The sequence below is a fragment of the Colius striatus genome, chromosome 1, assembly GCF_028858725.1.
Source record: "Colius striatus isolate bColStr4 chromosome 1, bColStr4.1.hap1, whole genome shotgun sequence".
NCBI classification, from domain to species: domain Eukaryota; kingdom Metazoa; phylum Chordata; class Aves; order Coliiformes; family Coliidae; genus Colius; species Colius striatus.
In genome coordinates this window covers 86,515,555-86,540,646 of record NC_084759.1, presented here as the reverse complement: position 1 = coordinate 86,540,646, position 25,092 = coordinate 86,515,555, and the positions used below count along the sequence as shown (strand labels likewise).

The 25,092-nt window shown below is 34.2% G+C and overlaps 1 protein-coding gene across 1 annotated transcript in view; it reads left to right on the top strand.

Moving 5' to 3' along the window:
* The window catches only part of CFAP47 (cilia and flagella associated protein 47), a 278,645-nt gene that overhangs the window by 139,493 nt on the left and 114,060 nt on the right, over nt 1–25,092 (top strand). Inside the window, 4 exon segments of the mRNA XM_062004443.1 lie at nt 2,292–2,435; nt 3,556–3,729; nt 14,004–14,115; nt 23,409–23,546. Coding sequence (XP_061860427.1) covers nt 2,292–2,435; nt 3,556–3,729; nt 14,004–14,115; nt 23,409–23,546 — 568 coding nt within the window.

Below are 25,092 nucleotides of genomic sequence, written 5' to 3'. Positions count from 1 at the left end.
AAAAGTATTTATTCAAAGGAATAAAAGTATAATTTTGGAAGAAATAGACAGATGTTGAGTAACATAGAAGAACTAGGTTGCATACAATGTAAAAAATATGACAAACACACAACATATCATTTGTGTTTTTTTCATATCTGAATTTTACATGAAACCCTTGAAATGTGAGAAATAAAACTGGGGAGTGAAGATGAAGAGTAGGCTGGAGTCATCTCTTTCACAAAATTATAGCTCAAATTTAGAGAACTTTTCTGATTAAAAAAAAAAACCAAAACCAACTACAAACCCAGAAAAAATGATGGAGAAGGAACTTTAGCTGTAAGAGAAATAATAGATTTTTTAAGGGATAAAAATGATAAAATATTTCCTGAGATTTGTATTATTATTTGCTTTATGTACTTAACATAACCTTTTGATATTAGAGGTACTAAAGAATACTTGTTAGTTAATTTATAGAAAAATTATTCTGCAATTTTGTAGACAAAAAAGTAAGGGCAGATTCAAGCAAGGGTACTTAACATCTGGGGAAAGACCATATGGTGAATGCTTTGTGAAATACTCAAAGTAAACAAGGAATTTTTCATTAAAAAAGAAAAAAAAAGTGAATAAAAAGAAAGGAAATTGTACTATGTTCCTATCTTTTCTTATACTTAAACTCATATATTATTTATTAAACATTGATTTACTGAATGTTACATTAGCTGAAAACCAGCAGTTGTACAACACAGAAATACAAGGCGTTTTTCTATCTTGTTTGAACAGATAGTTTCTAGAAAGGTTGGCATTTTTCTTTCTTTTTGTTTTAATTTCTGGATGTTTCCAAGTATATTCTTTCAAATTTCATGCAGGAGTTATGTTTTTATGTTCTTCCTCTATCTCAACTTTTAAACCAGTACATTAGCAAAGGGTGATGACCTTACAGTTTTAAAACTGGTCAAATTCATTTCAAAATGATAAGGATCCTGAAATTGTGGAGAATGAAGGGTATCTTTTGTGCATTTTTTGCTTTCATTTTGTCCTCAAAATGAGAATACCAATTAATTAATTTTTTGCTTTCTATCAGGGATATTGTAATTAGAATTGAAGACTACAGGGATGGAAATATTTTGAAAAACTGTGGCACTATGCAAAGGTCAACAGCCTAAATGGGCATTTGTGCTCAACTACTAGGAAATTTACCTTTAAAACCCTAAGAATTAAGCATTAATCATAAATATTAATCAAACCTTAGATATATGATACTGCAGGTCTCATGCTGTGCCATGCCATGGGATTAGCTCTGATGACCACATGTGGTGATTCTTAGTTTGTGAGATTAAGATGGCTGTGCTGAAGAGACTTTCAAAGAAAAGTGAGGATTGAAGTATCATCTCCATTCCTCCAAATCCATTGTTTATGTCTGACATTTAGATATAATTTTTCATGGATGAAGACCATTATGAGTCAAAGGGTTCCTTCTTTTCCTAGATCAAATCAATCTTCTTTATTTAGACAAGGCATGTATTAGCTCTTCAATGACAGTTTATTTTCTTTTTCAAATGGATATTAACCTTTTTTCAGATTGGATGTTTGGTCATCTGGTTCCTTCAAATAGTAGGAGGCTGAATAGCATTATTTTGGTTTTACTATTTTTATGCAGTTCCCAAGAATGTATTGCAAAATGTGTCACTTTCTACCATAATAATCAGTCTTGTGATAAATTTGGATGTAAGAGAAACCTGTTTCTTAAATACACTTTCATAATATCCAGGACAGACTACTTTAAAATAGTCTTCTGAAAGACCACTTTCTGAGAACACGGGACTGTAAATACTCCTTTGGCGTCCTGTACTAGAGTCAGTGGCCAAATGAGGTAATATATGCTTGTATACCACATCAGCTTGAATACCACTTGAAAGAGATACACTGAGATTTTCTACAAATGGAAAAGGATAGAATTTTGGCGAGCATTAAATGGCACCATAAAGATGCTTGTAATGATACCTATAAATTCCACCTAGACCATTAGCTATGTCATGTACATATTCTCCTAATAAGTATTTCTGATGAAAGTATTGCTACTGATAGTATCGGTACTCATATTTCTGGCTGCCAGGAATAAGGGATTTGTTATTAGCTTAATACATTTTTAAAGTACACTGTTTTATTCTCCCTATTTTATTATTAGTCCTCTGAACCAGTACTTTGGGAAAATGAATGCGGTGCTCTAATTTGATGATAATTGCAAGTAAAATCTGAAATGCATGTTAAGAGCTTTAAATAATCTTATTTACATCTTTATTTGATTTCAGAGTAACATGTCCAGCCAGGACTGGGAACTTCAAGCAATTTTAGAAGGAGAGGGTTTTTATGGCCCTCCTGTAATAAAAGTGGGTTTAGGTGAAGCAGCTTTGTATCCTCTCATGTTCAAGCCTATTGCTGAGTGCATAACAATGGTAAGAATGAAATTAGTAACATTTGAAGAAGAGGCTTTAGTCAATAAAATTTGCATCAATGAGAAAAGTCTGGAATTTCTTAAGCAGTTACTAATGTTAAGCATCTGCTTAAGAGTCAGAAATTGAAAGATTGCCTACTAGATGAAGTAAAAATCCAAAGGAGCTAACTTAGCAAAGCTTAAGAATAGGCACGATAGATCCCCCGACCACCGTTTATTATCTCTTCCTTAATTTACTCTTCTGTAACAACTAGTTACTCTGTAGAGATTCTGAACTTTGATCATTAAAATGTACATTGAGTCCATTTGAATCTACATAAATCCTATTTCATTACCAAAGTAATAAAGTGCTATTCTTGGGTATTTCTCATTGCATGCATACATCCCAGCTGAATTTATGTGATGAGCACCTTCTTTCATAAATTAGTTTCTGTTACAAGTTAAGCCACTACTTAGAAGCTTGTTTTGCCATCAGAGTAATCATGAATATGAATGCTAAAATGGAGAGTAGAGCAAAAGCTGTGACATCTTTAACAAGACGCATTATAAGTATTTTTCCTCTATATAAGCTGAGAGATTTTGACTGTAGATTGCTATTCAACCGTGTATTGTCAAAGACAAAAAAACTCCCATTTTTTGGATGAAATGTTAGTAATCCCTCTTCATGCATTACTGAACAAATATAATGTAGTTTAGGAATCCAATATTGTAAAACTATGAAAAGCCAAAAGCCTTGAAATCTTTGATGAAAAATAATTATGAAGCCTGCATGGATGAACAAGAAGCTCCTGGACAAATGCAAAAAGGAGGACGAAGCAAGGATAGGTAGCCTGGCAGGTATACAGAGAAATTGTTTGAACAGCCGTGGATCATGTTAAGAAACCTAAAGCTCTCTATTGTTAAATGTAATAATTTAGAAAAATTAAAAAGAAAATACTTTGTTTCTTTAGTTCGTCTATTTTTAACAACGTTTACTTAAGAACTAGAAAAGTCAATAGAAAGACCTTGTTTTAAGTAAGTTTTGTTGCCTGAATTTAAGATTAATGAACTAATGGATTTGGTTTGGCAGCCAAATGGAGCTTCTGCACTGCTGAAACTTTTTTCTTCTATCTTTTTCATAGGGAAAGCTTATTCTGCAAAACAATACGTCTGACACTGAAACCATCTTTAGCCTTAAGGGAATTGGGAAGAAACCTTTGGCACAGGACTATATTGTGATAGATTGCCAAGTGAGAAAGGTCACTCAAAAGATTTTATTGGTGCCCAATTACACCAAGAAGAAGTTAACTTACAAGGTAAATTTTTACAAAAATGTGACTATTATTTTTGTATTCAAGGGCCTATGTATTACAGTAGCAAGTATTATTGTAATTGCAGGTATACTATTAAAAATCATGTATCTGTGATAATATCTAACTATCATTTGTAGTATATGGATGTGTTTATAGTCAGGAAATCTATGAGACGGTGTGTAATTTTACTGTATGTTCCATGGAGAAATGTTTCTTAGCCTTTTAATCAAGTTTTTAAGGGGACAACCCTTCTACAATTGCACAAATTAATAGTTTGCTAGTCATTCTTTCCTTCCTTCTCCTGTGTTTTGAAACCAGTTGCCAACTCCACCAGTTTTAAAGTCAGAGAAGAGGATTGAGAATTACATGGTTTCTAAAATCTTCATAAAGTATTGGAATAGAATAAAAAAATAGGAAAAACCCAAAAGATATTATCTTACTAAGGGAAGGATTGCAGAATGGACTTACTAAATGTCTTTTTCTAATAGCCTAATGGCTTGGCCTGGCAGTATGTACATTTCTTAGAACAAATTGTAACAGCTAGTGTCTTTTGCCCAGATGTTGTTTCAAAGATGTTGGAGGAAATTGGGAATATTTTTTGGGTTTACTGATGGGTAAGAAAATTCCAATGAAATTATGAACTGTAGTTATTGAATGACAATGGGTCACAGGAGAGATGGAGTAGGAGCTGTGGAGGTAGTTGTGATTTCAGTAGAGAGACACAAAACATGAATTCTTAGGAAACATAGTTTGGTTAGTTTCTTGATTCAAGAGATCTTTTCACTATTAAATATAATCCTTATTTTTTCAAATTGTTTTAGTTCAATCCGTTTCAGAACTGTATTTACACAAACACCCATACCTATTTTAAAAGTGTTGTGTTACTGTAGCTGCATGATTCTCCTACCATTTATCTTGACTGCATGTTTAATTTGAAAATGATACGAGCATTTCATTAGTATTCCTCACATTTCTTACCCATGTATAGGACTTCACGTCATATGACAGCAGAGGTAGAAGGTTACTTTAGGGCAAAAGACATGTCTTCTGCTTTTTTTCTCAGCTGCAGAGAGGGTTTCTAAGCACAAACATCTTAGACCTTGCTCAACAAAAGACACCTTTGTGACTTTATTATAGCATTTAAATCTACAGTAGATAGCATCTAGATACTGTGACTGTGTACTATTTGTTAGGGCAGCTCAATCTATAAAAACAGTGAAGAAGAGAACGCTGTAAAAATTGTCGGCAAATGTAAATACATATTTTTAAACAGAGGGCTTTAGGTGTTCTTTTTAATTTTCTTTGTAGTTTTCCTTATAGGGGAAGTAGGGAAAAGGGGAGAATGTACATTCCATAGCAGGATAAAATCTTAGTAGTTAAGTAGCGTATACTCATGAAATGAGTTTCCTGCCTTCGTGCAGGAGCACCAAACACTGCTTTATTCAAAATGACAGGTATTGGTAGAGAGTAGCCTCACCTTATTTTAGAAAGAGATCAGCAGTACTTTTCTGTTGGTTAGTGGGAATTCATGACAATGTGAGATTCTTCCTTAAACTCTAGCTAGCCTTCAATTTTTCACTATTGTAGAAGGATGCACATGTAATAAAATTTGTGTATCATAAAAAGGTCCAGCTTCCTGTTCCTGTTTTCTGACTTATTAGTAACACACACCATCCCCTGCTCCCCTAAAGCAGGAAATGTCTTTTTTGGACATCAGCAACTTTAACATTTTTCTTTTCATCAATCTTAGCTCTTTATGTGTGAATGCATTTACATTTATAATACATTTTTTATTTTTTATCTTTGAAAGAAGTGAACATTTTTGAAAGCTGACAGTACTGTTTCCTCTGCTTTCCCATATTGTATGAACTCAGTGTTATTTGTGCCAATGAAATACACTGAAATATCGGTCTTCAAAATGAATACATTAAAATTGTTAATTGTATTTCTTTTTCAGAAACATTGCATTAAATAGATTTATGACAATTTCAACTGGTCCAGGATGAGCTGGGTCTGCTTGAACTTTTGACCTCCTTGAGAGTGCTTTCTGTGTACCAAAATTTGTTTATTTGGTGGGTTTTTATTTCTGCTTGGTAGATTTTTGTGGTGTTTTATTTTGATTTGGGACTACTTGACAGTCCATCTGTGTGTGCACTTTTTGCTCTCGTACTTTTTGGAAGAGAACTAGTAGGGCCAGGTATTTAATGCTTGTATGCATGTAATAAATTAATCAATGTGAATTTTCTCCATGGTAGGATTTTACCCAGAAACTGTTGCAGAACACTTGTCGATGCAAAATGGGCTGTAATTGTTGGAAAAACATGTGTCTCAAAACTATCCCTTCAAAACAAATGTTAATCACTTTCAACACTCTCCAGTGGATGTCATATAGTGTTTTGTGCTCTTGTAGTGAGTGAAGATTATTTATTCACTTTTAATTCCAAATGAGTTCATCTATAAATTTGGATTTAACCAGTGTACCCAAAACATAGTCACCATTTTCTGCAGTTATTAGGAAAAAGGATAAAACTTTCTCTAAAAAGGGAACTATGACCAGCAACCTTGTTAGAAATGCAAAATAAACTTTATTCGTAAATAAAGCACAAAGGGTAACAGGAAAAAGAAGTGATACTAATTTTGTTGTTGTTGCTTATTCCATGCTGCCTGATTACTGTAATTTCTGAATAATCTATTGTTAAGCAGAGCACAAAAGGCTGTGATTTTGTCTTTGTCATTGTTTCTCTTGGGGGCAGTTGCTGACAGCCCAGTAATTCCTCCTTCTCCTTTTTAATCTAGCATCTTTCAAATTTTAATGTATTGTCCTTTAGCTTGATGATTGGGTAAAAAAAATCTTTTCAGCTTTAGTGGAGACAGAACAGGATAATAAACAAATTAACGGTTTTATAAATATTTTTAATGTGATCTTTTGTAATTTTGTTGACTATTTAATTATTGGTTGCTTCGTCATGTACATCCTCCATCGATAGAGTGTGTGCATTATACAAGGTAGCTTCTCACAGATAAACTGGGACATGATATTTTAAAAAAAATTATTAAATTTACTGAAGTAATGAAGCTCAGCCTCCATCAAGAACAGTATAAGATGTACCAGTAGCTGATGAGCATAATAATTTGCAGACATGTCCATAAACAATTTACCACACATTGAATGCGTAGCAGTAATTTAGATGAATTAATACTTGGATAGTTTTTCCTTTGAGGTGTAAATTTAGCTTCACTATTCCATTTTAATAATTGAATGTGCTACTCTCTTTCTTGATATACAATGTATTTTTCTAATTACCTCAACCAAAATAAGGGTACTAATGCAAAAGTAACTATTTAATATGAAAGTTAAGTCTGGGAAGAGCAAGAAGGAAATAATGCTTGGATTGTTCATGTTTGCAGTTACAATATTTTTTGTATATGTGGTTTGCTTGTCTGTGCAACCATTAGTGTCTGTCAAGAGAGGGAGAGAGGAGGTGCCTTTGGAATTCATTGGAGGTCGTGTACATTACTCTGTCAGCCTACTTTTAAAAATGCTAAGCAAAAGACTTTCAGAGCCCACAAAGGTTTCCATGATTAAAAAGACAATTTGCATAAATTCCCTTGAACAATGTGAGCTTTTTTATGAACTATTTTCTTCTTATTGATGTGTAAACCTTAGGGAAATATTACCACGGAGCTTTTCATGGCTGGTTCTAGAGGTTATTAGAAAAAATAGTCTTTTTCATGATTAACTTACTCCTGGGTCTGAAAAAAAATGTGACAACAGAATTTGCACATATGCAATATCAGCCAGAAAGCACATCCTTCTCGGATGCTGAATTGATATAAGGTTAGTGACTGCAATGTAAGTGGATTTTAGTGGCTGTAAAATTAGATTCAAATCATCCTACAAGAGTAGGAAGTGGAAAATATTTCTGTGAAAATTCATTATCAGTCTCATGACAAATTTTTATACCATTTTCTTTTCAATTTATATATAAAATTCTGTCTGCTAGATATAAGTATTTTCTGATGTGTTGATAGTTGATTCTGATGTCACCTTTGATACTAACTTTAGGTATAAAGGTGCCTAATTCTTTCAAGGCTTGATTTTGCAGTAAAAATATAAAACTGTGTAATTGTGCTGTTCAAAATAGATTTCATTAAAGTAAACTCTCCAGAGGAATCTCAAGGCTCACTTAAATTACCTTTCAGCTATTAGGTTGTACAAACTCTTTTTAATTTCCAAAAGTATTGTAGAATAAATACATAATAAAAAATAAGAAATCCCCTGTTCTCCAAATAATTTCTCTATCTTCCATATAGAACTGCGGGAACTGGGGCTGTTTAGAGAAGAGAAGACTGAGGGGGAATCTCATTAATATTTATAAGTATATAAATGGTAGATGTCAGGAGATTGGCACATCCCTTTTTTCTATTGCACCTAGCAACAGGACAAGGGGTAATGGGATGAAGCTGGAACACAGAAAGTTCCATTTAAACGTAAGGAAAAAACTATTTTACTGTGAGAGTGACAGAGCCCTGGCACAGGCTGCCCAGGGAGGATGTGGAGTCTCCTTCTATGGAGATTTTCAGGACCCACCTGGACACTTTCCTATGTGACATGATCTAGGTGAACCTGCTTCTGCAGAAGGGTTGGACTAGATGATCTCTAAAGGTCCCTTCCAACCCCTACCATTCTATGATTCTATGATATCCATTTTAGATCTTCACAGTGTCAATAAAAGAATGACATGAAGGTTAGATATTACCAACAAATGTCTCAAAATAATAAAATTATTTCTTTTAAAACTTTAACCAGGGGCTTCTCTCTTCAGGTTAGGTCTTATTATGTAATGTATGTGAAATTTCCTGAGAATAAATTCTGTACAGCCCTAGTAATCTGATTGCTGGTGGTTGTACACTCCCCTCAAGTCTGTATTTTTTAACAAGCAAATCTGTGTATTCAATAACTCTTGTAGCTTTTTCTATCCTTCCAATTTTAATCCTTTTGGCTTCAACATTGCCTACCAGAACTTCTGTAACAGGCCTCACTACAGAAAAAGACATTCTTCATAGCAATAATAAATGGCACAAGGGCCTAGAGAATGTAAGAATAGCTGTAGGGGTTGGCAGGTTGGGGTTGTCTGTGATTAGGAGTTACTAAATTGTTTGGTCGAGTATAAGTATAATAAAATCTTTGGTCTATATATCTTTGTAAATGGATATTTTTCATACATTAATTAACGCAAGGTTTTCTTTGTCTTCTGTCATAGTTGTCATGAAAGCATCTCTCTCAAAAATATTTCCAGTTGATGTACTTTATATGCACCAGATTGTTGTTAGGTACAAGTTCTTATTCTTATCTTACTCTTATCTCTAAATGCTACACTTTCACTATTTTTTTACCTTGCCATGCTCATATCTTTTGGGATACTTTTGAGACAAGATTTTTTTCATCCAGTTTTTCTTTTTTCTATTCAGGCCCTGTTTTCTTACTTCAAAATATATTTGCTAACAGTAAGGGCCCACAGTATATTTTTTCAGTCACATTCAGGTACTTTAGAGAATATGATTTTACTGATTATTATAGGAGGTAAGATTATGCAATGTCACATCTGAGACTAAAGTTGTGTCCTATTCTTACATAGAATCCTCATAAAAATGTATTCTAATATGAAATACCAAGTTCTCTAATATTTAGAAAGAAGTTTGCTTAAAGCTTACTGTATATTAATTCTTTCATTGCTTCACTCCAAGCTTTCCCCTACCCTAATGAAAAATTTCTAACAAGTTACTCTTACTAAAATGAGAATTTTCTGGACTTTTTCCTATGTGTACTTTTGAATTCACCATCTTTTTCACTTTCTGAATGTTCTTGGATATATTGTTATTATATTAATATATTTGTAATATATCTACAGTTAGGGAGACAGGCACTACACAGCCACTGGAAACTCAAAGATCTGTGATCACGTCTCATTAAACAGGCTTCTTTTTATGAATGCAAATATTAATATAAATTGCATTGTGTGCATGTGAAAGTATGGGCATACATATTTAGTATCCATTTGCTGTCTGAGGTTGATCATTTAATTAGTCTCAGTAATAGAGTTGATAAATCATATGGCCATTGGAGAAAGACAAAGTTCAAAGGAATACATTAAAAGTAACTAGCAAGTGATGTCTGTTACAACTATAGACCTTGTCAGAATGTTAGAGGTAGGAAATCATATTGTTGTGACCACTGTTTGGAGTCTGGAGCTGAATAACTTAAACATTAGAGATGAAAAGGGTTGCTTATAAAGATAAATGAATGAAGTGATTCGTTAAAGATAAGATGGTGACTATTCCTATTAGTAGGAATAGTGAGCAGCATGGAGAATATTAGTGAGTTTAATGACTGCATTAGGAAAAAGTGGCAGCAGACTGAATGCGGTATCAGTTATGTACAGTTTTTAACATGGGTTTATAATGGCCAGAGAAATAATAAAATACTATTTCTTGGATATACTTTAGAATATTACTCTAATATCAGAAAGCTGTGCTGCCACTCAATGAGACCTCGACAGGCTGGAGGGTTGGGCAGGGAGAAATCTAATGAAATTCAACAAGGGCAAGTGTAGAGTCTTGCATGTGGGAAAGAATAACCCCATGTACCAGTACAGGCTAGGGAATGAACTGTCAGAGAGTTGTGTAGGGAAAAGGGACCTGGGACTCTTGGTGGACAGCAAGATGAGCATGAGCCAGCAATGTGCCCTTACGGCCATGAAGGTCAATGGCAACCGGGGTGAATTAGAAGGGGTGTGGGCAGTAGGTTGAGAGAGATTCTCTTCCCCCTCTACCCTGCCCTCATGAGACCAGATCTGGAATATTGTGTCCAGTTCTGAGCCCCTCAGTTCAAGAAGGACAGGGAGCTGCTGGACAGAGTTCAGTGCAGGGCCACAAAGATGGAGTGAGCATCAATTTGTTAAAGTTGTTTCCCTCTAAGCTTAACTGCATCTAACTATAGCCAGAAAACAGGCAGAATAGCTCCAATATTTTTTTTACATTTTGGACTAATTTCTTAAAAATGCATTTTTATCAAGATCAAAAGGCTTTTGACAGCTGTCTTTGAAGGCAAAGCTGCATGAAATGCCAGTGTGTACTCATATTTCACATTGGCATATAGCTGTGAAGCACCATGTAGGTTCATAAAATGATAGAATCATTTCATTTAGAAAAGATATTTAAGATCGTCAAATCCAATCACTAGCTTAACATTGCCAAGCCCATCACTAAACTAAACCATATCCCTCATCATCTCATTTAAGCATCTTTTAAATAACTCCAGGGATGATGACTCCACCACTTTCCTGGGCAGCTCATTCCAATGCTTAATAACCCTTTCAGTGAAAAAATTCTTTCTAATCTCTCATAGAAAATTCCCCTGGAGCAATTTAAGCCCATTTCCTCTTGTCCTGTCGTTCATTACTGGAGAGAAGAGACTGACCTCCATCTTGCTACAACCCCCTTTCAGGTAGTTGTAGAAGAATGATCATGTCTCCTCTCGGCCTCGTTTTCTCCAGACTAAACACACCCAGTTGTCCTCAGCTGCTCTTCATCAGACTTGTTCTCCAGACCCATCATGAGCTTTTTTTTTGACCTCTTCAGCACCTCAATGTTTTTCTTGTAGTGAGAGGCCCAGAACTCATCACAGTATTTGATATGTAGCCTCAACAGCACTGAGCACAGGATATGCATGTGAGTGTGGACAATAGGATACACTTCCTAATGAGAACTTTAGGAGGAGCTCAGGAAATGTGATTGCAGAAGGCAAAATGACAGGAAAAGGGCAGTTTTAAATTTTAAAATTCTAAGATTAGAATTAGAAATGTGTATTATTGTAGTACTGTGATTCTAACTGAATTGGTGGAAACTTCATTAAATCAAAGCATTGAAGGAAGGCTATATTTTAGACACAAAGCAAGAAATAGCACTATCAGGTGGAAAAGTGTATTTTTTTTAAAAGTCCAATCACTGTTAAAATATGGTGGGAACAGTGGAAAATCCATGGAAAGAAAGAATTAAAGGTTTATAAAGAGCAAAATCAATTGACAATTTTTAGCAAACATTTCAAGTAATATTAAATGGTTTCCAGAGTTTGAGAAGTGAAAAGATTAAATAGTGAAATGAATGAATGACAAATTATGAAGAGAGAGCTCATGCACAGAAATAAAGAGTTAACTATAGCTATATTAAGGTAACAAGTCTACATCTGTCTGTAAGAAAGGATTCAATTCTCTATAAATTACCGATGAACTCATTTAATACCAAGGGATCAGTGAAGGTACACAACTATTTCCTTAAGGATTAGAGTGGTGATGGAAGAACAAAAAGACCTAAAAGTAAACTGAGCTTTTAAATTAATATCAACAGTATCATTTTTATACCTGTCATATATGCACGTAATACTACATAAAAAATAGCACACAATCGCATACATATGATTCTAGGTTGTTAAAAACAAGAGTATTTCTAGCTCTGGAAACTCTTTTTGGTAACTATAAAGAGATTCAGAGAATTTACGTGATTAAATTTATACTATGACTTGGATATAAGGGATGACAAAGTTCTTAGCTGCTGATTGCTTTCTCTTGTGGCCTTAAAATCTACACATTTAGACAGTCATCTGCATTTTCTGTTTAGCTGGGGGAATAGGCAGCCAGTAACAGAATTCTAAGAGAGCCAGCAAAAGGAATGAAGAATTGTACAATCATGGCAGTAGAGACATATTTTCTCTAGTTAATCATAGAATCATTTTGGTTTGAATAGACCTTTGAAATCCTCCAATCCAACTGTTAACCTAGCATTGCCTCATCCACTACTAGACTATGTCCCTAAGCACCATATCTGTAATCATTTTAGTCTGAGCAGATTAGGGCCAAGAGGCCTATTTCAAGATCTACAGGTCTTGCCACTGTTCTAAAATCCTAGTTATTTAGTTAAAGTGTGTTGCTACAAGCATCTTTATGATCTTATAGACAGGATCAGTATGAATCAGACTTCAGATATCCATGAGAAATTGTCTAATTTGGGAACTGATGGAGTTCAGTTACATATATGCACAGCAGAGCTATTCACTATCAAAGAAAAAACATTTCAGACTCTATCCAGGAGTGAAATTCTGAAGTTCTTTCCTAGCAAAATTGTAGCTTCCTTTACAGGAATAGCTGATAGCCCAGTGGAGAAATTAAGTAAATAAGTTTACCTCTTGGAAGTAGGTGACCTCCCCACCACCCTCTTTTTTTTTTCTTTTTTTTTTTTTTAACCTAGGCAAATTTGGAAACTATTAGTGATTCTAACTAGTAAAAATCTGTAAGGACTGCAGAGGAAAAAAATGTGATTGCCTTTCCATCGCTTATCTCTCATTGCATCCCTATTGAACAAAAAAAACTGACAAAATAAGAAAGACCAGTGGAAAATCGTCAGCTGAAGTTAGATATCCACTACAGAAATTGCAGTTTGCAATTCACTCAGCAGCAGTTGGCTTCACCTACTAGCAGAGGCAACAGAAGACAGTATGTGAGCAGAGGCATTCCCACAGTCCATCTGCAGGCTTTCTGCATAACCAGTAACAGTTGATGATCATTAGCTGTAGTTGGTGATGTCTCAAACTGGACTGGCTCTTCCATGAGCAACTGATCAAAGTCTGTTTGCAGCTAACTTATGCCAGTGATAAAGAAATAAAATACAATTAAATATTCTCAGCCTGTATTCCTGCAATCCATTTACAAGATCTAAAAATCAGCATATGAAAATTATATTGATCTTTTCACTCTTCAAATGGTTACTACCTATGCCATCGTATACCTGTCATTTATAAAATACAAGATATCAAAAAGCACAGTTTAATATCGTGAGATGTAGAAGTGAATGTTAAAATGACACCAAATTTTGCCTTGGTTTGTCTAGTCAGATGAATCACTACTGTTAAATCTCTTGTATGTTGAATATTAAGGGCCTGACTGTTCAAATCCACTCATATGTAAGGAGTTCCATGGTCTAAGTGAGATGCTTTTACCTGTGTTGAGCAGCGACTTCAAAATTTGTACTTGATACCATCTGTATGTGCCAATACTACTCTGACAGTATGTATTCTTGTCCTGTGCATAAAGGTTAGGAATTACTCATAGCACACTTTATATTCTACTTTTCAAAGCAAGTAGAAGGGATATTGTGTCCATAGTGTTCTTGCAACAGTAACTTGCTTTTGATGGTTTTTCATCTTTATGGATTCTCTTCACCAGGTATCTTCAGATCTTTCAATGGTGAGTGGTGCACCTGCTATTACTGTAGTACCAGAGGACACAGTCGCTTACACTTTGAGTGTATCTCCGTGGAGGCGAGGAATTTTTCAAGGTACAATGTAGAATCCATGTATATACAGTTCCTTTAAATTAGCTGATAATCTGTTTAATGCTCAGTTTTCTCTCCAACATATTGTCTCTTCTGGAAATAAGGCTATAATTACCGCTGATGCTGTTTATAAACTGGCTGATATTTTTATTTGTAAAGATATATTACAGCAAATATGTGGTCAGGTCCTTAAAAATGCCAGCATATGTGCAACTGAATGCATTTAATGGTCCCATGGAAATTGAGTCAGTAGGATTAACGATTTTGAATTATCACCAGGTTCTTAGGTCTCAATTTAATTTTCCATAACCTGAATAGCTGTAGTTATCTTAGCCCTACGAGAGCCGAAGATTTAAAAGCAGAGATCAGAATTTGATTCTTTCCCTTGAGTAAAATGGGATGACCACCAGTCAAGAGTATATACACAGAATGAACTTGATGCCGTCTTTGAGACATGTAGAAACTAAAGATATAAAATTAATTGCAAATAATTTGCATCAGTCCATGTTTATACAGATATTCTTATAGTACAATGGTGAGTCTGTTGTTTGTTTTAACTAACACCAGCATGTATATTTAATGTTTAGGCCTGAAAGTATTTTTTTAACTATTTTTTTGTTAAATTCAGATTTCATAATTTTCAAATGCTTAGTAATAATTCCACAATTTCATGGTGCTCATTCTTTACCTCATAGTATGCAAAGCATGATTTTGAGAATGGGGCTGTACAATATGCAACAGTATGTTTGGGAGGAAATTATGGCACAGAAGAGACTGTCCGACTATCTTAAAGTAACTGAATAGCATCCAGGAATCCTAGATTTGAAGAGGATTTCTGATATTGGATAAATCACTCAATCCAAAATGATAATTTTATAGTTTTTGTTTTGTGAGTTCCTGACTTAAGAACATGATACTGCTACTTTCTTCAAAAACTGAGATCAATGACAGTTGCTTTCTCAATATTAAAAAACTATTCATTCTTGTCTCTGTGGATGTCAAACTTGTTTTCTCATCCAGCCATTTTGGTTTTAGTATCTGGTGTGTAAAATATTCTTAATATTGCAAACTCACAGGAGATTTGTGAAAATTATTGCTTTTAACAAAGCTCGGCCTTGTGTCACAAAAACACTTCAGTGCCTTCTTGCTAAATCTGTAGCCCCAAAACAAAATTCTCTCTATAATTAGGAGTCAACTTTCACTTGAATTTGTGACCACAAAAAATGTTCACCAGGAAATATTGAGGATGACCTATATTTTAACTTATGCCTTTCTTTTAGGCCTTAAAGATTTAGGAATGTTCTCCTGGCTTAGAAAATGGCCAATTCTTTTATATACACTGAAAGTTTCAGTAAGAGAGGCTCCAAGGGTTCTATCATACAGCAAATTAATACCATGTGATAAAAATCGTGCCTTCAAATGGACAGAGATAATATGCTCAGACCAACTTCCCTTATGTTCTCTGATTCTCTTAACTTCTGTCACAATGCTTTCCATTATGTTTGGAAGTATTATATGTTCAGTGAGTGAGAAAAAGAGAAAATAGACAGTCCCTCTAACTTGATGGAATAGTTATTGGTTCAAAGGCTGGGAAGCCACGTATGTTCTTTTTTTCTTTCCAGAAAACAGTTAATTTATTGTAGGCTTTAAAGTAACTTGATAGAAGGCTGAAGTTATCCTTTGAAAAGAGACAGTGCCCAGTTATCTGCCATCCACTCCCTGGCTCAGTGCTTGCGTTAATCACTGCCTTAGGAAATCGCATTTATTTTTCCTCTGTACCAGGGATGGTTTTGGTTAAGTCAGAAAAATTTGTTCATGTTCTCTAATCATTCAGTTGCTGTAGGAAGGAGAAGGGTGGAGGGAAGAAAGGTCATTGTTGCAAGTTTGAAAGGCAGCAGCTGATTTTGCTGTCTGCTGTTAGGTGTGATATAAACCTAACTACCAGGTGTTCTGTCAAAGGTAATGTCAGTTAGGAAGTGCTTAGTTTGTGGCTTCAGGGAGAAAGGTAACCTGTCTGCTTTACACTGTGCAAGGCTAGGGTGTCATATTTGTTCCCCAAAGCATAGTTTTCAACTCTTGGGAAACTTTAATGTCAAACCAGAAATTTACATGCATCTTTGGCGCTTTTAGGATTACTCAGCAGCCAGCCTGAAGCTCAAGAATCACAGACTAGATGTAAGTGATGCAAGTGGGAATTAATTAGTCAAGAATCTCAGTCCTTTCTAAGTGCAAGATAGTATGGGAGAAGTATAATTTAAACACTAGGAAAGAAAGGTATTCTATATCCATTTGTGAAGTTGTTCAGGGGAAAGTAAATAATCCATGGGGCCAACATGTCAAATGATTGAAAATAAAAAGCAATGCTCCAAGGTTAGCCAAAGAGTGAGTAAATTTTATCCTGTGGGGAAAAAATAAGATCTATTTAGTTATCTAATTGAAGATGCTGTCGTAGTACTGCTGGATGACTTCAAGTTGAGAACTCCCTAACTTCAAAGTATAAAACTTTGTAGCCTTGGTGTTCTAGTACGTATTTTTTGGTCATATTGAAATAAGTTCTCTTAAAAGGACTTCTACCATGTAAATTGTTGTACTGAACAAATGCTCTGCATTTTTTCTTTAAATTCAAAATCTTTTTCTTTGTGAAATTATATAGTTGCAAAATTATACTTCTTTTGCCTTTCTTTTTTCTATTTGATGATTGCTAAGCTAAAAAAATGGGCCCAATTCTTTTCAAAAGTCCATTTGGGAGCATTCTAATAAAAGGCTAATATTGTATGCTTTGGTTGGTTTGTAGCTGTATGAGAGCTTTAACATAGAAATAATAGGTAATAAGCACCTTACGCAGCATTCTGGCAGCGGATAAAATTTTTCAGTAATCTGTTTTTGAAGTAACAGTGCAATTTCCTCTTGGTTTGATAAAGCATCTTCCCCACATTACCTTTTATCGAACTCTTATTTCTGCATTCTATAGAACAGACCAGATTCTTTTCCAGAATAGAACAAGGCTTGTAATGCTGGAATATTTATTGTGCAAAAAAACCCAGAAAACATGCTTGTTATAGTCAGTGTCCTTTTTCCATTTAAAAAAAAAAAGCTAGCTTTTGGAAAGGAGCTTACTAATTTTACGTATCACCTTTCATTTATTTATCCTCTATATCTGTACTTAGTAGGCAACATTTTTCCATGCTACTTGGAGATTTTGAAGCTTACATTGAGAAAAACGGGCTGTGTGTTACAGGCCATGGCCTGTCAGACTGCAACTGTAGGACAGTTTTAATGACATGGAGAGGATCATGCCAATACATCTTGGACTGTTATTAAATTGATTAAGCTTACTTGTTTAACAGTACTTTTCATTCAACACCTGTGTGAAGTCTGATATTTAAAAAAAAAATATTGTCCTTTTCTTTGAAATTCTGCAAATTGATCTTCTGATCACTCTAATTTCAATGGAGTCATAAAACATATGCAGGAGGAAGACTATCTCTGTAGCTTCTTATAGCCATTGCTGTATTTACAGCATCTGTCTGTGTGTTTGATATAAGTGCTTCCTCTTCAACTGCAACGCTAACAAATTGAGACTAATTAATCTGTAATAAAGATAAAGGATTTTCTGGTTGTCTGATTACTGTGAATGGCTCTGCCATACCTCCACTGCTGGATCACTGTTGCTCACTGAAGAAGGGCTGCTGTAGTTGTACACGCCATCACCTGGGAAGATGATCCCCAGCATCCCTTTTCTACCTCTCATAGTGCAGTTAGAGTTGCATATTCCTGTACACTTTCATATCATGGTTTCATTGTCACATTAAGAAGGGTCAAAGAGAATTATACATAAAATAACTCCTCTCTTTGTTAAATCTATAAAACCATATCTGAAATGCAACTCACTTCTTCTGCTTCCTTTTCATGGATGTGGGGAGCAATGCATTTTGTCTCAGTATACCAACAAGTAGTAGGAACTACAGAAACTTTTTAGAATTTACAGATGTTATCATAGAGTTTTTCCTGTGCAAAAAAGAGATTATACAGTTTGGAGTAACCTACAGTAAATGTCTTCATTTGTCAGCAGAAAAACTGCCAGAAGAAAAATTGGCCAAAGCTATACCTTACATAAGTTATACTCATCTTTTTAATTTATCTTATTTCTCCTGTGAAACTTTTCTGAGGCTGCAACTATACATTGATTTCATTGGCCAGAAGAAAACAGTAAAACTTTAAAGCATCTCCTCCTGCTGCCAAGATGTATGCTTATTGAGATCACTTTGGTGTATGTAAGCCACAAGCCAAACATTTCCATATCTTTTCAGATTTATGTGATGAGTTCCATGGCCACATAATCTGTTGTTTCCAGTTAAAATATCAGGATATTTTGGGATTTTATCATCACACCAGCAAATAAATACTTATAATAGGTATTTTTCAAATAGTCCATTCAAATTATACAGACTGGAAAAAGTTGATTATTTCTTGCTCTTTTAATTAGATGCAGGGATGGTGTATTATACTGTATAGCCAATGAGTCAGTCTAACGTGTGGTGTTGCAATTACAGTTTTATTAGGAAATAAACCAAACTACTTCCTTTTAAAAGCATACATCTTCTCTGAAGCAGTATAAAATAAGGCTTTGGTTTCAATATGTAATCTGAAGTTGTATAAAATGTTTAAACACTGGACAGTAAAACTAGAAAATTTGCAATGAAAATTTGCATGGGGTTGTTCCTTCCCAGATGCAAGAGTCTGCACTTGTCCTTGTTGAACCTCACGAGGTTCCTCTCTGCCTAACTCTCAAGCCAGTCAAGATCCCACTGAATGGCAGCACAGCCTTCTGGGGAATCAGCCAGTCCTCCCAGTTTGGTGTCATCAGCCAACTTGCTGAAGGTACACTGCCCCTCATTTAGATTGTTGATGAAGGTATTGAACAAGACTGGCTCCAGAACCGATCCCTGTGGATCTCCACTGTCCACAGGCCTCCAACTCAATTTGATGCCATTGATCATCATCCTCTGGGCTCTGTTATTCAGACAGTTCTTGATCTGCCTCACCATCTACTCATCCAAGCCACATTGTCTGAGCTTCCTGATGAGGATATTATAGGATGACAGACTGTTCACAGATGAAAGACTAAAACTTTCGTATAAAAGCCCTTTAATAACATAGGAGCCAAATTCAGTAGAAACTTATGAAAAAAATATAAGATGCCTACTTTTTATTTTAAATGTCATTTCTGATACAATGTTTCAGCCCCTTTGCAATGTATTTTTTAGTACTTCATAGTGCTAATGACTTTTTATTACACTATACTGTATGAACCCTCTTCCCCATCCCACAAAACAACTTTTCACTGGATTTTCTTTCTGTAGTGGATAATTTGAATGAATTAATATATCTGTGTATCATTAGCTATCTTAATCTGCAATAACAGTTATTGGACTGCACTGTTCACTCCTGAACCAGGAGATTGTTTTGCTTAGGAATACTTCCTAAGAAAATACTTTACCTTACTGTAAAGACTCAAGTCATGCAGAGCATACTATGAATTAGCTGTCCTCTTTGATAAAGATTCTGCATCCTGTATTTGACTTGAAATAGATATGTTTTTAAATTTTTTGGTTATTTTTTGTTATTTGGAGTTCTTGCCAGGGATTATTTTAATATTTTATATATATATATAAAATAAATAGCTTTAAGCCAGTATACTTTGGTGCCCATAACAATTATAAAAAACAATTTATTAATATTTTAAGATAGATTGAGTTTAAAGATCTTTGCCATATATAGTAAGATTATTTTTTTAATTGAAACACTCTCACAGATTTAATTGAATGCCTTGCAGAGATCTGAATATATTGCATCAATCCATTCACCTTCATTGATCAAGATTTTAACCCCATTGTTCTGTGTTCTGTTTCTTTGAGATGTTTGCCATAAAGAAGGAAAATTGAATGTCAGTAATTATAGAACAATTCTTCACTGATTTTTTGATCATATGATTATCAGCACAATGGTTTAGCAAATCAAGTAGTTTTTAGTTACCATAATTCTTTCACTAGCTCTTGAAACATACTTGAGTATTAGAAATTTAGTTAGAGATCTTTTCAAGTGTTCCAAGATCTACTACAAGTAAAGATTAATTATTCAGAGTTCTTAGATTTTTTTTATGCTTTTGTGAGTGTTTTTTTGTGCAGAGCCAAAGAGGTTAGTGTTACCATTCTGCTATTTACTGATGAAATGAGAAATTTTAAAGCTGAGAACAAATGTGTTCTGTCCTTCTGTCTCTCACATTACTGTACTGTGCACAGTACAGTATTCTGAAATAAAGTCAATGGGTAAGAGAACCCGCCATTGTAACTGGAAGCAAGTATTACATGGAAAAAATACTTAAATTTTAAAGAGAAGTGTAACAAAATATTCTCTACTGTAAGGAGGCTTTAGAATTTACGAATTTAGTGATATACAGCATTTAATCAAGTGTTTTAGCTTATAATTTTGCATTTTTTTATGCATTTTCTTGTAATCGTTAAGTCTTTCAAGTACATTGATGGTTAGGATGGTATTTAAAATTACTGAAGCCTTTCTCTTGCAGTTTTTTTCTCTCCAATTGTTCTTCAATAGACCAAAATAATACTAGAACTATATATGGAGCCATAAAATCAATTTAATTAGAATTAGTTTAATTAGTCACAGCAGTGGAACAGGCTGCCCAGAGGGGTTGTGGAGTCTCCTTCCTTGGAGGTCTTCAAAACCCACCTGGACATGTTCCTATGCGACCTGATCTAGGTGAACCTGCTTCTACCAGGGCGGTTGGACTAGATGATCTCTAAAGATCCCTTCCAACCCTTACCATTCCATGATTCTATGGATTCATCCCGAGATCCATTAGATATTAGTACCATCCAAATATGATCTCTTACATCAATATTTATGTAATTTGACCATTTTCTTCAGACTTCATTGTCCTGAGCTTTCCATACTTAGATTTTACTTAGATATCTACATTTTCTGAAGATTTAAAAAAATAGTCAATAATTTCCTTAAATTGCAATCACTGTTCTGCTTATTTGGACACAACTTCTGGCTTATGTACTGTGATTAGTTTTAGGAATAATAAAAAAAGAGATATTTAAGCTGTTAGGTTTTCTTTTTTTTTTTTTTGTTTATTTGTTTATTTTATTTATCTATGTTTTTATAGATTTTTCTTAAAGGTATGAAAAACTGGGATTGTAATTTTTTTTTTTTTAATTTAAAAATGGATAGTTCCTTTCTCTGAATTTAAATATGCAACTATTTTAATCTTTTAGTTTTGTTTTCGGCTCTAGTATTTTATATCTATGTCGCCCAGTTGCTGTCTCTCAGAGCAAAAGAGACAGTGGCAATGTGAAGATAACAAACATTACTTCCCTGTAATGATTTAATTTAACTCTTCTTAACAGAAAGAATTTGACAGTGTTTTGTCATGTTGAAATTGCCACCTGGTGTAGCTAGCATTGAGTATATCATGAACAATGTTTTTTCCAATGCTTCCTGGTAGCATTTGACTTATGTTTTATTTTCCTCATTTTCATTCTTGTAAGAATAACATCCTCCTAGCGTATTATTATCAAAATTAACCATGAGGCCATTTTATTAAGACTGTTCCCTATTGAAATGAAACCGGTATGTTTCTAAGTATGAATGCAGCCTTCTGCACAATTCTGTGATTAAGGGAAGAAAGTTAAGCCTTCAGGACTGTAAATGAGATTGGTGTGTGCACGTATATATATGGGAAGCTTGGTAAACTCCTGGCTGCTAAAGTCATGGCACCTTCCTGAGCCAGTTGTTGTGACTGGTGTGGTGCCAACTCTCCCCCTCACTGCTTCTCCTTTTTCCAGGTCCCATGTGAGCCTTGCTATTTAGTTGTATCTCTTCCTGCTAGTAAGTTGCTAAATTTAGGGAGCACAGCATGTCAGCTCTGACATGATCTGTTACTACATATCTATCCTACTCAAAGCTGGAGAAACAAAAAACCTTTAAATGTAGTTATTTTCAAATAAAATTCTTGTGGGACTTTCATAAAATTGTATTAGTTCTTCATTTAAAATATAAAAGCTCCACTATGAATTATTTTCCCAAATAAGACACAATTAACATAAGTTCCTCTTGGGAGTCCATTTCAAATGAATTCTAATGATCTCAAATGGACAAATTTCTTACTGTATAGTATAATAAAATAAATCACCTGCTTCACAAGCTGGAACTTAAAATGTTCCAAAGAAAAATAAGGAAAAACTTCTTCACTGTGAGGGTGACAGAGCACTGGAACAAGCTGCCGAGATGGGCTGTGGAATCTCCTTCTCTGGAGACCCACCTGGACGGTCAAAACCCACCTGCACGAGTTCCTATGTGTCCTACTCTAGGTGGTCCTGCTCTGGCAGGGGGATTGGACTAGATGATCTTTCAAGGTCCCTTCCAACCCATAAGATTCTGGGATTCTGTGAATTTGTTTTTGATTGTACATATGAGGAAATAATTAAACCTGCAACATACATTTATTTCAGCTTTGAAACTCTTCAGAATGTGTAGAAATTACGATAGACAGTCATTTTGATAAAATACTAATAATATGTAATATTTCCCAAAAATTTGTGTAGATTTAAAATTCTTAGAGGAATATAATGACAGAAACAAAACCTGTTTATTTAAAAACACTATATCACATTTTCCAGAATAATATTTTTATTTTTAAAGGAACCATATACATACTGCTTATTTAAAGATGGATTTTGTATTATCAAATAGAAATCTGACAATATTAAAATCCTGGTTTTATAATCTCTATGTATTTTATCTTCCCTGAACACAAATATATAACATAGAATATAAAAATGAATCATATGAATATTTTGACTTAATTTCATTAACTCCCAGCACTAAAATGAGAAACTGATTTAAAAAACAGAATGAATCAAGAATATGCATTGAAAATTGCACTGGAAAGAAAGACACTATTATTTTCTGTCATATTTTATAAGATTTAAAAAGTAGGTTTTTCTTAATACTGATTTTTCAGGTACTTATTACTGATATTTTCAGGTAAGCAGAAAAACACTTTGGGGAGAAAAAATGCTTAATTTCTTTTGACTTGCTCAAGACAGAATTTTTATTACCAAAAATTACATGTCTGGCACCTGGAGTGGAAGTTTTGCTACACTTTTTTTATTAGTTTTGAACTGAGGAAATACTCAAACATGCCTGGCAGTCTGTTTTATAAAGCTAATGCCCTGGCTAATATAACACCTGGTATCTATTTATTTTAGGTGTAATTTCATTTGTTGCTGAAGATGAGGACCAACAGCAGTCTCAACATAACAGCTCACCAGAGAAGACAGATGGTGAATTGGCCCTTCAGAAATTGTCAACAGAGACACCACAAATAGTTGATGCAGCAAACATGGGTATGTGGATAAATTCATTATCAGTTTGTATAAAACTTATATAAATTTATTTCTAAACTAAATGTATATTTAGTGTGCCAGGCCACATACTTGCAAATAATTTTAAATCAAATGTTTATTCCAGGCATATATGAAACTTTTATTCTCTTTTTATATTTTTTGAAACATGTTAATGGAGTTTTAAGATGAAATTGTTCTTTTCATCTTTTTTGCAACAATGTAGTTGAATGTCATTTGTTATTGCAGAGTGGCAGCATTTGTTAAATCCTTTCTCTTAAAAGATCATTAGTGCTGATGTCAAAGCCCACCATTTCTAAAATTCACATCACTCTACTTCATTCCACTGTGGAAAAAACTTTCTTTTAGCTAGCAGTCATAGGTGCTCCTTTGGTCACTTGCAGTAAAATGGTGAAAATTTCAGAATACCTTATTACTTTCAGATAGCAACCTCCTAGTTAATTCTAAACATTTTCTGCATGATTTTTGAGACTTTAAGTGTTCCAGAGGAATATTTTTGTGGCAAAATGCAGTTTCCAAAAAGGAGATGGGAAATAGCAGAAAAGAAAGTAGGATGACTGGAGAACTAACATTTTCCCATAGTACTTGTGGTACAGATAAGAGTCTTGCAACAGTGATGTTATAACAAAAAAGCAAGAGGTAAGTCAATGCCTGACAGATCAAGAAACATGGAACTGAGAAGATCTAAACATATTAAATAGAGGATCTTCAAAATTAAAGGCAGAAAATGTAAACTAAATCCCGAAAGAAATAAATACTTTTGTGAGGACAATTCAGATTCAGGTCTGCTGTGTGGTGTATTTAAGGGAAACACTGGTAATGTTGAATAGTAATGTTTTTTTAAATTCTGGAATGAAGAGAGCTAGAAATAGCAAAAAGTCCTTAACAAGGAAATTAGAATGGAAGCAATCAATATTCAGCTTTCACTGCTTTTAAAGATTCAAGACTCTTTCCTTGCATTGTCCTTCTATAGATAGCTTTTTAATTTGAATTTTCACATACAGCAACATGAAAGTTTGTTGAAACTAACTCACACAATGATTCATTGTAAATTTACAGAAGAAAGATTTTAACAAAATTAAATTAAGGTCATATATGCAGATAATGCAATAGAAATGTGGATTAGCAGATTTCAAGTTTTTAGGAGGAATTAATCATAAAAGAAATATCAAAAGTGTAAAGAAACTTAATATACAGTCTTGAACTGGTAGAGGGTAAAACAAGAGTGAAGTTATCCATAGCTGAATAAGGTTAGAAAAAAAAATTCTTTAATGATAAACACATGTATACCAAACATTTTTGTCTTGCTGTCACTCAATCTTAACTCTTTCTTTTAAGTATGGTAGAAAGTACTGCCTTGTTATACACACCTTAAGATTCAATATCACCTTCAGATATGCACACATATGCATTATGCAAGTATATATTTGTTATTTATGGTTTCTTTTTTGTTTTTTTCTTCTCCACATTAAATTGTTGGCATGACTGTAGAACATTATAATAGTTTCTAGAATAGTTTTCATATATT